The 13,887-nt window shown below is 65.4% G+C and overlaps 1 protein-coding gene across 4 annotated transcripts in view; it reads right to left on the reverse strand.

The window, feature by feature from the left end:
- Positions 1-237: 237 nt before the first annotated feature.
- Positions 238-13,887, reverse strand: part of TTYH3 (tweety family member 3) — a 30,237-nt gene continuing 16,587 nt past the window's right edge. Inside the window, exons 7-15 of one of the 4 annotated variants that reach the window (XM_040455737.1) lie at positions 13,745-13,820; positions 11,583-11,638; positions 10,841-10,933; positions 8,683-8,775; positions 8,129-8,265; positions 6,218-6,391; positions 5,623-5,698; positions 4,878-4,954; positions 238-3,445 (exon numbers count right to left, since the gene is read on the reverse strand). In XM_040455737.1, the coding sequence (XP_040311671.1) occupies positions 3,430-3,445; positions 4,878-4,954; positions 5,623-5,698; positions 6,218-6,391; positions 8,129-8,265; positions 8,683-8,775; positions 10,841-10,933; positions 11,583-11,638; positions 13,745-13,820 (798 nt within the window). In that variant the 3' untranslated portion in view covers positions 238-3,429. Of the gene's footprint in view, positions 3,446-4,877; positions 4,955-5,622; positions 5,699-6,217; positions 6,392-8,128; positions 8,266-8,682; positions 8,776-10,840; positions 10,934-11,582; positions 11,639-13,744; positions 13,821-13,887 lie in introns of those variants that run through there. The other 3 variants (XM_040455738.1, XR_005784784.1, XR_005784785.1) reach the window with 3 other exon arrangements.

Below are 13,887 nucleotides of genomic sequence, written 5' to 3' on the forward strand. Positions count from 1 at the left end.
AGGTGGCCGGAGGGGCCTCCACTCAGGCATCCCATCCCCCCGGGCTGCTCCAGTGCACGTCCAGACTGCAGGGTGAGGCTTTTAAGGTGTCAAGACCACTTCGTGCCCATCTCATGAAGCCCCACCTGGGTGGGCTCCCAGGCCACGACTGGGCCTCCCCCACCCCCCCGGCTCCCAACATGTGACCACACTGCCCACAAACTCCGGCAGGAGCCCAATCAACTCAGGAAGAGAGGCTTGTTTTTTAAAATGTGTTTATTTTAAAACATGAAACCCAAGCTGAATAGAAACCACAGAAATTACATTGACGAGATTTTTAGTTATTTGCCAAGAAAAATAAAGCCCCCAAAGAAATAAAAATCAAACCCCAAACCCAGTTAAAAAAAACCAAAACCAAAACCAAAAATAAAAATAAAAAACACAGCGACAGCACATACAGTCTTGGCCCTACAGAGGTCGGAGGAAGATTCTGGAGGAAGATGCCGAATGGTTCAGGCCTCAGTTCCCCCTTCCCGCTCAGGGCACTAATCACACTGGGGAGAGGGTGCAGGGCCAGGAGAGGGGCCAGGAGAGGGGCCGGGAGGGTCGGAGTCTTAACAAAATCATATTGAATGACAGGTTATATGTAACAAAGTGGCACAGACGCAACCATCACGGCTAAATAGAACGTCCCTGCCCACCCCCTGCCTGCTCCCCAGCTGCGCCCCAGGGAGGCCCCCACCAGTCTGGGGCTGGGCAGGGGTCCTGGGTAGGGAGGGGATGGTACTTGGGCTGGAATTGCATAGTGAGATGGGGTGGGTGATGTGGCAGGGGACCCAGGGGCAGTGGATGCTGGCACGGGGAGTCCCATCAGCCAGGTGTCCCGGTCGGACCCTGCCTCCCACTTGCCCAGCCTGTCCGGGGCCTGGGAGCCAGCTGGACCCTGCTGGGGCCGCGGGGGGGGGGGGGGGGGGGGGGGGGCGCTTCAAGGCCCCGGGGGAACCCTCCCTCCCACCTGCTACCCACTTTGTCAAGGGCCTGTGGGAAGCGAGGCCCAGTGGTGCAGGGTTGGGAAGGGATGTGGAGAAGTCACTGGGATGGGGGTTAGGAAGGGGACCCTGAACACTTGGAACGAAAGGAAACCAATGGTAGGACTTGCTCCCCTCCAGAGACTGAGGCTTGGGTGTGAGCCCCTCGGGATCACTCTCCTTTTCCTTTCTCCAACCTCGGTGAGTAGAAGAACGAGAGGACGTCACAGACGGGGCAGGCACTCACGCACACGACGCACGGAGGGCACTCCCAGGACAGCCGCGGTCCACAGCCTGTCCGGGCAGCGCCCGCCTCTCATGCTATGTACATTCACATTGCGGGCGGCCTCCCAGGGCCGCGGTCAGCCGACTGTGCTTCTGAGCAGCGGTGGAGAGCGGCGGCACCCGGGCGGGGCTGCCGGGGCCTCCCCCCCGACCCCGGGCCCGGAACGCTCTCGGCACCGGTGGAGCCCGGAGGAAAAGCTGGGCGGGTGTGCCGCGGGCGCCCAGAACGACGGCTGGGCCGGGCCCGGGGCACACAGTGCCCTGCGGTGAGGTTTGCCCGTGCCCACGGGCTCAGACGCCAGGACCACCTGGGGCACCCCAGTGCTTGCCTGCTCACTTCCCTCCCTCCCCGGGTCAGGGGTTTGCCCCAAGGGCGGGGCAGATGTGGCCCGGCCTCCAGCCCACCTGCCCTTTTGGTCCCAGACACCAGCACAGAGAGAGGATCGTGGAGGAAGGGCAGGCGGCCTGTCCCCGGGCCTGTCCCGGGGCAGGGCACCGCCCCCGCTCTGGAAGGAAGAGCCCACGTGTCTGTAAGCTGCTTGGCCAGCTGCCCACCTCCCACCGCAGGACCCTGGCCCGGGCCCTCACACGTGCCTGTCGGTGGTACTCTGCTGCCCCTGGCTTGACACACAGGCCAGAGCCTCTCTGTTCCAGGCTGGCTAGGCCAAGACTGGGACTGGCAGGGGACTTCCCATCCTGATTTGGGGGTGGCCCACCCTCCATGGCAGGAAACACAGCAAACATTGTACACTAAAGCCAAAGCACCTTAGGGAAGCCTTGTTCCCACTTCACAGGTAGGGAGACTGAGGCCGCAGGGACCTCGGTCCTACAGCCTAAGGGACATTCGTTCCCTAGGACACAGTCATCCTGGGGCAGCACCTGCCCAGGGACGGCTCTCGGGGCTCCTGGGCTGCCTGTCAGTCTACAGCCCTTTCCCCAGCAGCACCCCGAGAAGAAACGGCTACTCCAGCTTGACTCCCAGCCGGCCGGCTTAGGCCTCATCTCTGGCCCGGACTCAGGGTGACACCTGCTGGCTCTGGATCGGCCAGGGGTGCCCGCGGAGGCTGGGTGAGGTTAGTGGTTAGTCCCAAGAGGGGCAGCAGGGGCCGAGGGCACGTTCACAGCCAGCTCGGGTCCAGCCCCACGGCCCGGCACGGGACACCGCGCCTGTCCTAGACAGAGAGGGAACCGAGAAGGGAGGGCTGCCCGGCCCGCAGTCCGCCTGCCCTAGGGTGACAAAGGTGGTTAGTGCAAAAACGAACCAGACAAGCTGCCAAGTCTTGGGGTGGGGGAGGGGGTTTGGCACCAAGAAGGTGGCCAGCACTGAGCGTGCGGCCGGGGCTCAGCGCGGCACCTGCCGTCCTCCCGCCGCTGTGGGGGGCTGGGCCCTGCGGGCAGGGTGGGCGCTGAGGGAGAGAGCAGTGCTGGGCTGGAGGCAGAGGAAGCGGAGCCTCCCTGGGAGGCTTCTGGCAGCGACAGGAGGGGCCTGTGTTCAGGTGGAGAGAAAAGGAAGAGCCACGGAGGCGCCCCGGGGGCTCTCCGCACAGGAGCCCGGCGGGCAGGTGCGAGCCTAGGCCCCTCCGGGTGCCGGGCACAGCGGGGGGCGCCGCACAGCCTGTGGACAGAAGCCTCGGGAGCACAGAGCTGCGGGAGGGGAGGGGCAGGCTGGGGTGCGAGCCGGAGAACGCGGGCGTCCACAGGGTCGGCGTGCTGCAGGGCAGGTGGCAGGGACACGGCGCCGGGGCCGGCCCAGGGAAGGGCTCTGCAAACGCAGGTCCTCAGAGGCGGACAGGCGTGGGGGGCCAGGGCCCCGCGTCGGTGGCATCGCTCACAGGCGTCCAGGCGCGTGGCCCGAGGAGAGGGCGCGGGCCCGGAGTTCCTCATCTCCATGCCCCTGCGAGGAGGGGAGGGGAGGGGAGGGGAGGGGAGGGAAGGGGGGCCGCAAAGGAGCCGGCAGCGGGCCTGGCGTGCGTGCGGAGGGTCCGGCGAGTGGTCGCGGGTGGAAGCGGCAGTGCTGGCACGGGGAGGGCGGGGCGATTGGCACGCGGGCAGGCGGGCGGGTGGCCGGCCGGGGCGGTCTAGTGGCCGCTGCCGCTGGAGTCGGGGCGAGGCTGGCTGGTGGCGAGGTATTTGGCTCTCATGCTGGAGGTGTACTGGAGGGAGACAAGGGGAAGAGGGGGTCAGCAGGGCAGCGGACGCAGCCACACGAGGGCCTTGGTGAGGTGAGCCAGGAGCAACCCGAGGGTGGGACAGGAGGGCGGTGGCCCGGCTGACGGAGCCCCGGTGGAGGGGCTCGGGAGTGGCCGGCGGGCTCCACGAGCGGAGGCCAGCCCCCACGCCCCAGGCTCCCCTCCCGGGCACAGGAGTGCACTCAGTCGAGGTTGCCTTCCAGGGCCGGGCTGAGGGGACGCGTGGAGACTCCTGCCCCAGCGGGAGACCATCATGCAAGGGTGGAGTCAGGCTTTGAGAGCGGGTCAGGCCCTGGGAAGGAGGAGGCCCCACGGCCACTCTACCCCATCGCCCCAGGAAAGGAGGCCCCGAAGGTCACATGGGCTGTGGGGCTGCGGACTCCTCCCAGCTCCTAGACGCAGGGACAGAGGCGCCTGGAGGGAGGGCACGGACGGCGTGTCTTGGCCGCCACTCGTCCAACCTGAAGCGTGTGTGTGTGTGTGTGTGTGTGTGTGTGTGTGTGCGCGTGCGCGCGCGCGTGCGCAGGGGTCGCTCGTGATGAGCACACACACAGGAGGCATGTGCTGCGGCCAGGCAGGGTGCAAAGGGCCACAAGCCCAAGGGGACGCGGACGAAGGCCAGGCCAAGTGCCAAGGGTTGCCGGGGTCGGGGAGCCTGCGCAGGCTGACCCCACAGGGGACCCCTCCCGAGTCCCCAGATGGGGAGGGACGATGCTCCCTGGTCCCTAGAGCCCTCCTGGCACTCCAGGTGGGGAAGAAGGCGAGAGTGCCGGGCGGCTGGCCAGGACACAGCATCAGGGGGAGGAGCAGTGGGCACCAAGGAGCCGTGTCATCCCCCGGGCAAGCGGCAGGGGAGGGGGACGGCACCCCAGAGCCCGGAAGGAGCCCAAGCAGGCCCGCGCAGACGTGTGGGCACGGCCGGGGACAGCTTGCACGCTTGCCCTCGTGCGCCTGTGTGCACCTCTGAACATGCACGGTGGCACCCCAAGGGCGCCCCGGGGTGCCACCTCACCCGTGTTCTGCCTCCCTGAGCCCAGGCGCCAGGCGCAGGCACACCCAGGGGCCCGGTAGACGGTCTCCTTGCTGGGAGGTGACAAGAGGGGCCGGGGCCATCTGCAGCTGGGCCGGGGGCAGGGAGGGGGCTCACCGCCCGAGGTGAGGGTCACGGGCCGGAGGCCGGCACGAGGTCTCTGGTTGGGCTGGGGGCTCACGAGCTCACAGGCTTGTAAGGACCCGGAGCTGGCCCGGCAGCTGCTGAGCTGCGACGGCCCTGGGGCGCGTTACGTGGGCCCAGGGCCCGCGCTGGTGAGGGGGCAGCAGTGAGCCGACAGCATGAGGCGGAGAGAGGCGCAGTGGGCAGGCGGTGCAGGGCAGGGCACCTGGGGCGGGTCAGTACCTGTCACTCTGAGGGTACGGCCACCACAGCGTTCGGGCACTATCCATGGGCTTAAACTGCCAGCCTGCCAGATAGCGCTAGGAGGGCCCGGGGCGGGAGGGGTGCAGGAGAGAGAGAGAGAGAGGGCGGCCTCAACGCCGGGGTGTAGGCCCCGCCCGCAGCAGGCCGTGGGGGGCCAGAGCACGGTGCCGATGACGAGGGCTACCTGGCCCGCGAGCCCACGAGCCCACACGGCCCCGGTCCGGGTCGAGGGCGCCCCGGCGGCCGCAGGGCAGGATGGGGCCACCGCACACGCGCCCACCTCTGAAGGCGGGTGGCCTTCAGCCTCTCTGGCCCTGTCCTCTGCAGCCCACCTCGTCCAGCAAGGCCACCGGGGCCCGTCAGCCTGCAACTTCCTTCTCCTGGGTGCCAAACCACCCTGTCCCCTCTTTTCTGTCTCAGCGAGGCCAGAGGGGACGGCGGCTGGAAGTGCCAGAGGCTGAGTCCCGGGCTGAGCTCAGGGAGTCAACGGAGGAAATGAAAGGAAGCGGGCCCGCGTGAGAAAGGAGAAGCCGGGGCTCCTCAGGGTCGAGCTGGCCCGCCAGGCGGCTGGGGCTCAGGGTACCTTCAAGGCCAGCTCGTGGGCCCACCCGGCCCCGCCTCCTCCTGGAGGCTCCTCGCCACGCCGCCGGGCCCGCACCGCCCGCGAGAGCGACGTGACCGCCGAGGCAGCCGCGCAGCACCCCCGCCCCGGCCTGAGACTTACTGAGGGCGGCGGGGACTCGCGTCCGATGAGGGGCGTGTTCTCACAGCGGGGGTTCTGGAAGTTGGCATTGTGGCTCCTGCGGTCGTAAGGGGAGAGGGGCTGTGAGCGGCCACCGGCCGAGCAGAGACCCTTCTGAAGCCAGGCAGACTCTGTGCCCACCTACCTGTGCCCGGCCCTCTCCAGCCCTGTGCGTTCTCGTCGCCACCCTGCATGCGGCCCCCAGCAAGGGCCTGAGGCGCCCGTGACCCTGGCACAGTAACCCAGGGCTCGACCCAAGGCTGCCTCGGCCCAGCCAGAGCCCACCCGGATGCCCGCCCACCACGCGGCCGGCCCCGGGCTGTCGGCCACGGCATCCCCACGCCCTTCGCACACACCCTCCACCTAACCGAGTAGCCTCATCGTGGCCGCGAGCCTGGTTTGCCTGGGCGACCCCACCCAGAGCCCGGGCAGCGCCCAGGGAGGCCCCTTCTGACTGCCCGACCGGCCCCTGCTCTGGCCCTCCCAGGTTCTCCCGCAGCGGGGCACACGGAGCTCCGCACGGCCTGCGCCCCCGTCCCCGCCTACCCACCCCCCTCCGGCTCCCGGCGCAACTCACATGTACTCGGTGACCGGGGCGTTGCTGACGGTGTGGGCCGCAGCTGGGATGCTGGTCTCGCTGCCGTAGCTGCTCCCGCAGCTGTACAGGCTGGGCATGTGCACGCGGTAGAGGCTGTCGTGTGCCTGCCTGGGCCCCGGGGCCGCCTCCTCCTCCCCATCTTCGTCGGGGCCTCTGCAGGGAAGGACACCCGGCGTGGGTTCAGACCCGGACCCGAAGCGGCCAGCCGCCAGGCCCGTGTGGGGTCGGCTCGGATGCAGACACACCTCGTTCCGACCCCGGCTTGGTCAGGTATGGACTACGGGACCGTGGGCAGGTCACCCTGGCTTCATCCTCTGAGACGGGGGCGCCGAGGGCCCCGTGCCTCAGCCTGTACGCCCGGATGCGGTCTGCCTATGAGCACGAGGGGCCACGGTCCCTCCCGCGGGGCAGAGAGTGGGGTGCCCAGAAGTGGGGGTGGCCTCTCTTGGCCCTGCAGGTCTCTGCCTGCACCTCTGGGTGGCCTGAGCCCACGGGGACTGTGCGTCCCCGGGAGGCCTGAGCCCAGCCCTCTTGCTCTGCTGCACGTTTCCTACCCACTGTGCCCAGGGAGCTGCAGGGCGAGGCGGGGCGAGGCGGGGCGAGGTGAGGCAAGGCGGGCGGCCGGGGCCAGGCCTCTGGCGCACCCGCAGGCCCCGCGCGTCCGGTACGCTCCCAGACCGGACTCGAGGCGGGGCTGCCTGGTGGTGTTGGCCTAGGTCAGCCAGGCCTGCGCTCCTGTCCCGCCTCCTGACCACCAGCTGGGTGACCGCGAGCGTACAGCGTCCTCTCTGGAGCCCCTTGCGGCGAGAGGAGCAGGACGGTGGTAGCGGCCGGCGAATGTGTCCATTCCCAGCCGTGCCCGGGGCTAAGCCCTTACACGTAGCGGTTCATCTAGTGCCTACCCGACCCCGAGAGGCGGGCTCTTTACAACCCGCGTTTACAGTTAGGGCGCCGGAGGCCCAGAGTGCTCAAGTGACTTGCCCGGGGTCATTCTATAAGCAAAGGCAGAACCGGGATCTGGATCCAGGGAACGTGATTCCAGGTCTGTCCTCTCAGCCACTTCCCTACAGCTGCCATCGTTATTACTGCCGCCACCACCACCACCATCACCATCATCGCCACCCCCGTTGTCCCCATCACCACCATCATCACCACCACCACCGCCATCACTAACACCACTAACACCACTACTGGCAGGATCGCCACAGCAAACAACAGAGGGAAGAGACCTGAGCTAAGCTGCCTGTCCTCTGAGCCAGGCCACCAAGAAGCAGCCACGGCCCAAATAAGTGGGAAGGGAGGCGGGGAGTCTGGGCGATGAAGTGTGGGGCCCAGGCAAGGCGAGGGCCCGGTTCCTCCGGAGACCACTCAACCTAGTACTGATCAGGGAGACTAAGGCAGGGGCTCCCGGGCACCCCACTTCAAAGACAAGAGCGTCACGGCCCCGTGGGTAGTAGCGGCCATCCCGGTCACCCGGCTAAACGGGCCACGGAGGCCGTGGCCACCTGGGGCCTTCCCTTGTAGAAGCTCCGAGGCCCCACGGCCAACCAGCTGCTCTTTCCACACACAAGCCCTGCACATCTACGCCCCGGGGCGGGGACACGGACAAGACACCCCGAGGCCAGCCGGTCAGAGGCGGGGAAGGGCGTGGGGCACGGAGCCAGCACCGGCAGCAAGGACGCCCCGGCTCTCCCCGCCTGCTCTGGACTCGCACGTCACCCGGGCTGGGAGCTCCTCTCTACTCTCAGAGCGCTGCGGAGGCTTGCAGAGTGTCCGGAGCAGAGGGTGCGTGTGCTCCTGTCTCCGGGCGCCAGAACACGGGTGTCCGGAGGCGCGTCCCTAAAACACCCGGCACGCGGGATGGCCTGAGGCCAGCTCTGGGCCCCTCACCTTTTCTGCTGCCAGGTGTGTGGCACACTGCAGACAACGGAGCTGAACATGAGGGCTGTGACGAAGGAGAAGAGGGCCAGGTAGATGAGGCCCTCGACGCCGTCATAGCAGAAGCCCGTCAGGGCCTGCACGTAGTCCTGAGGCCAGACGGCCCGGCAACAGCAAGGCCACACGGACCGGGAGGGAGACAGGGAGGGCGGGCTGAGACGGGACGCGCCAGAGCCTCGGCCCGGCACGCGGCAGCCCGGACCGCCCTGGACTTCACCACCCTCCGGTCAGCTCCCGATCTCCTGAGGCCCCACACCCCGGCTGCTCCCATCTGTTCCCCTGACCCTCAAGCTACTACCCGCTGTTCCCACTGCCCTTCCAGGTGCTCCCTCCTGCCCCCAGCTGCTCCCTCCTGCCCCCCAGCTGCTCCCTCCTGCCCCCAGTTGCTCCCTCCTGCACCCAGCTGCTCCCTCCTGCTCCATATCCCCAGCTGCTCCCTCCTATCCCCCATCCCCCCCCTCGGTGTGGGCCCCAGGGGGGCTCCCCCCCCCCAGGCCGGCCCTCACCAGGTGCAGGCTGCGACAGTCCACCAGGGCGGTGAGGTGCTGCAGATTCACCTCTGTGCCGTTCAGCACCTCCTGGACACGGAGCAGGGGGTCCTGGGGGGACACGCGCCACACAAGGTCAGCACCAGTCAGGAGGACAGGCCCCTGGGAGCCCCCATGTATCTGTCCACCCACACCCGTGGTCTTGGAACAGGCGTTGAGGACCCCAGGCTTCTAGAAACGATGACCCCAGAGTCTGTGCCCTGGCCTCAGGGGGACTGTTGAGGATTCAAGTGGAGCGGGGAAAGTAGGACCCACCGATCGATGCCTGTCAAAACAGGAGAAGCGGCAAATACCCACGTGTCTTCTGACGGGGGTCTGGTTCTTTTACAAATCTCAGTGTACAGAACAGTGAAAGGGAAAGTGTTCATGGCATTTTAAATGACAAAACGTCATCCGAACCCTCTGTACAGAACGAGCCGGATCCTGTAGCATGTGTGTCCATGTCTGTGCGTGCACACGTGTGTCTGTGTGTACGTGGGCACCTCCAGCCACATCTTCTCCGTGGAGAGATGACCTCACAGACACATTTCAGGGTCGACAGCAACTCCTCTAGATCGACCACTGGACCTGGCACTGCCTTTTTATTTTTTGATGTTTATTTATTTTTGAGCCAGAGACAGAGTGCAAGCAGGGGAGGGGCAGAGAGAGGGAGACACAGAATCTGAAACAGGCTTCGGGGTACCAGCTGTCAGCACAGAGCCCGACGCGGGGCTTGAACTCACAACCTGCGAGATCATGACCTGAGCCGAAGTCAGACGCTCAACCGACTGAGCCACCCCGGCGCCCCCCAGCACTGCCTTTTATAACACATATGCGAGCAACGCTCTGTGAGTCAGAAACGGATTTCAGGATGGCAAAACTCACTATTTATTAGGAGCTGAATTGTGTCCCTGCTCCCCAAACTCACGTTGCATATGCATTACTAACCCTCAATACCTCAAAATGCGTATTTGGAGACGGAGCCTTTAAGGAGGTAGTTAGGGGAAGCAGAGGTCACGAGGGTGGGCCCCAATCCACTAGGACCGACGTCTTTGTAAGAGGTCGGGGCACAGACACGCGCAGAGGGACGCGGGCGTGAGGACACGAGAACGTGGTGCCGATACGCCACGGAGAGAGGCCTCAGGAGGTCGCAGCCCTGCCAGTGCCCTGGCCCGTGCCCCTGACCTCCAGCCTCCAGAAGTGTCGGGAAATCCATCTCTGTGGTCCAAGCCCCCGGCGTGCGGTCTGTCCTGGCGGCCCCGGCACAAGGACGTACCTACCTATCCGCTCAATTGCAAAACACCCAGGGGACGCCCCGGCTATACCACAAATAGGAAGTAACTGTAACACGCATGCGCACTTCTAACTTAAATTTCGTGAGTTTACTACAGAAGATCCAGCTGGTCACACAAAAAAGGCTGAGAGCCGAGCCGTGCCCACTCTGCAGTGGTGCGCACGGGCCGGGCAGGGCTCCCATGTGCTGACCGGCACCTACGGGGAGCCTGGGATTTGCCAGGAGCATGGTAGCAAAGGTGTGGGGTGAAGTGTTCAGGCCCCAGAACGTCAGCCCTCCAATTCCCGGAACACCCCTACGGGCTCGGGGGTGGACCTTCCTTTGTTCCCACATCTGTCCCTATTTTCCTTATTATTCCTTATTTCTTTTAATTCAAACAGCATGTGTTACTTTAAAAATAAAAAATAGAGGGGCGCCTGGGGGGCTCAGTCGGTCGAGCGTCCGACTTCGGCTCAGGTCATGATCTCACGGCTCGTGGGCTGGAGCCCCGCGTCGGGCTCTGTGCTGACGGCTTGGAGCCTGGAGCCCGCCTCGGGTTCTGTGACTCCCTCTCTCTCTCTCTGCTCCTCCCCTGCTCGCGCTCTCTCTCTCTCAAAAATAAACAAACGCCGAGAAATACGTATACACGTACGTACGTTAAAAAGAAGTAAGAAACAGACCTGTTTTTAAAAGCCTCCCACGATTGTCCAGGGAGATGAAGGGTGGACGCAGGGGAGAAGGGAGGGCACCGCCGGGAAGGGTGTGGAAGAGGCAGGGACCTCCGCAGGAGCCCGGCAGGGGGCACTGCCCCTCGCAGCATCTAGCCCTCTAGCTCCCCAGCTGGCCCGCCGCCCACCCGCTCACCTTGGTGGCCGGGTACTCCCGGGGGACGGTCTTCAGCAGCTCGGCCACGACGCCCTGCATCTCCACCAGCGCCTTGTGGCTGCCAGACAGCTTCTGCTCCACAGAGAGGCAGCTGACGGGCAGGGGCAGGGGCAGCCCGTCTCTCCCACCCCAGGGCCACCCCCCCCCCACACGGGTCTGCCAGTCCCGCTGCCCCGGGCCTGCGCCAGCCCGTGGGCACTCTGCTCTGTGGGCCCGCGGGACACCCCTCCCTGGCTCCCCGCGAGCCTGCCCACGTACGCAGAGATGAGACAGATCACCAAACACATGGTGTCTCTGAAACAGGTGGTTTTCAGGACCCCAGAGGGCCATGCAGTCACGTGGAGTGACAGGCAGGGGGCCGAAGGGTTTCCCTCCAAACTCCACCCTGACGACACCTGTCCCGTCATTTCAGAGGTGGGCACGGGACCCCTCCCGCAGGGCGACGCTTGGCTTCGCTCTGCAGGGCCACCCAGGGGAACCCAAGAAATGAAAGGAATCCCAGGTATTTCGGGGCGGTAGGCCGTCCACCCCAAAAGGCTTGCACCGAGGGCATCAGGGCGCTGACCCCGGGGGCCGTTAGTGATGTCAGTGTGGCCTTCATCCGGGTGCTCCTCGGGTCCCAGGGTCCAATCACGTCTGAGAGGGGTTGGGGGCCGTGGGGGTCAGGGCCCGTGTGGCCCCCTCCCGCCCGCACCGGGGCAGGAGCACCCCCGGCACTCACCTGCTGGAAGGGGTTGGAGGCACGGGGCGAGCAGGCCAAGTAGTACTCCAAGATGTCTGCAGAGAGAGGTCGGGGTGGCCGAGTGAGGCCGGCCGTCTGCGTGTACCTCGTGTGCCTACGTGCGCGCGTCCGTGCGTGCGTGTGTCTGCACGTGGTGCCTGTGTGCGTTCGAGCACACGTGAGAGGGGATGTGGCCTCCAGAGAGCCCGGGGCCAGCGCCCAGACCCTCCGCCCCGGGCAGCGTCCCTGCAGCATGCACAGCGGTCTCTTGGGTGCGGCCCTTGTCCCTCCCCTCCATCTGGAGCAGCAGACAGGGCACTGGAGGTAGGCAAGGGGTCAGAAGACGCCCGGGGATGCATGTGCTCGGGGGTCACTTGGGCAGAATAATAGTTCTTGGGCCAGAGCATCGCCCCAAAGAGGAGGTAACACAGCCCACACATTGCAGCCTGGAGCACCCAGGACTCGGGGGGCCTGCCTGTCTCATCGCCCTTAAAACAGGTGTCGATCCAGCGTCCGATGTCCGAAGGTGGGGATTCACTTACGGTTCGGATTCAAAAAACCCTAGGAGACCTGAGCCTGGCTGCGGCTGAGGGAGGAGCCCTGGACTCTGCCTGCCCCCGCGCCCCCCACAACGCTCTCTGGCCCCTCAGGACCCTTCCCTGAAGCAGTGGACACTGGCTTTGGAGCTCCAGGTGCCTCCCTTCTGGGGTCCCTCCGGGGCCCAGTGCAAGATGGGGAGGGACCAGGAGCAAGGGCTTAAGTGCAGGGCTGGCCGCAGTCTGGGGCAGCTTCCCACGGGGCTCCTACACTTGACTCCTCGGGCCTGGGCTCCCACCAAGCTTAAGTGAAAACCCACTTCACGTGGGCCACCTGGCTCTGCCTGGCCCGCGAGGGGCGGCCTGTGGCTCGCAGGCAGGAGCCTGTACTCATGTGAGGCCGGGGGCTGCTCGCACTTGCCAATGGCCCCAGAGCCCTGGGCAGCGAGGACCCGAAAGGCTGATGGCACCGGGGCCAGGGACAGCGGTGGTAACAGCTGTCACCAGTCCTGCCAGCTCTGAGCTGGGCACATCCACCTTCCCCCACTGTGGGGGCTCCTCTGGCTTAGATGGAAACGGTTCCTTCAACCAAATAAGCTAAAAACCTGACCACAGGCTCCTCTCTGTGGCTTTCTCAGGCAAAGAGGAGAAGACAGTCCCGTGAGGGCCAGTGTTTTAAGGCCACGCAGAACTCCTATCCCTGGGGGGACGGTCCCTCGACTCTTCTCTCAAGGAGCACACGGTATTCACGGCAAAGGCAAACAATGAGCTTAGCATCGTCCAGCTCTGGCCGCGCCCGAGCCCAGTCCCACCTGCACCTGCCTCCTGAGATGGTCAACACGCACCCAGCCCCAGACACGCTCTCTGCCCCCAGCTCAGTCCACGGCTCCTGTGAGGACAGCTGCTCAGACAGAGAACAGGGCCTCAGTTCCTCCCTCCCTCCATCCTGCTTCTTCAGAAGCCCCATCACGCTCCCTCGCGGCACGTCCCCATTCACCTCTCGCCCCGCTGGCTCAAGGCACCCGTCCCCTGCGTGGAGAACTGCAACAACCTCCCTGCCTTCCTGCTTGACCTCCGTGTTGCTCCCACAGCCCAAAGAAACTTTGAAAAAGAAACTGAATCATGGGCCATGTCTTTTCCAGGCTTCCCACTTCCAACGGACCCCCTAGAATTAAGCCCAAGTTCCTTTCCTCGACCTGTCCCTGCTGGCCTCCCCATCCTCTCCTCTCACAGTGGATCTATTTTCTGCCTTACAAACACATTGGGTTTGTCTCTGCCCCAGTGCCTTTGCACAAGACACACAGCCTTCCCTGGCTCAATTTAAATGCTACCTCTTTGGTAGGCCACACTGTCTGCTCTGAAGTAGCCTGTCGTCACTTGCTGCTCCCTTGTCACCCACCTCCACCGTCACCCCTCCCCTGTCATCTGGCCTCACAAAGCACCTGTCCTCATTCTCAGAGCCCCCCACCCCCCGCCACTCACAGGTGTTCCTGTTCACTCACTAGTTTCCTGACGTGCGTGGGTCCTGCCTCCCCTAGACCAAGGGCCCACGAGAGGGAGGATGCCTTGTCCTCACTCAGTTGGGTCTCCCCAGCCTGGCCGCTGGGGTGCCGGCTTCAGACTCACCCCCACTCAGCACGGAGTGTTCCTCCACCATCCTGGTCACGTAGGTGTCGGGATCCACACAGAAGTCGCTGGAGCCCTGGGACGGGTGCAGGCAAGGCAGATGGGGTGACCAGGCTAAGCCCCCACAGCCTTCAGCTCTCAGG

Source organism: Herpailurus yagouaroundi, unplaced genomic scaffold (assembly GCF_014898765.1).
Source record: "Herpailurus yagouaroundi ecotype Mexico unplaced genomic scaffold, PumYag 216, whole genome shotgun sequence".
In the NCBI taxonomy this organism is placed as follows: Eukaryota; Metazoa; Chordata; class Mammalia; order Carnivora; family Felidae; genus Herpailurus; species Herpailurus yagouaroundi.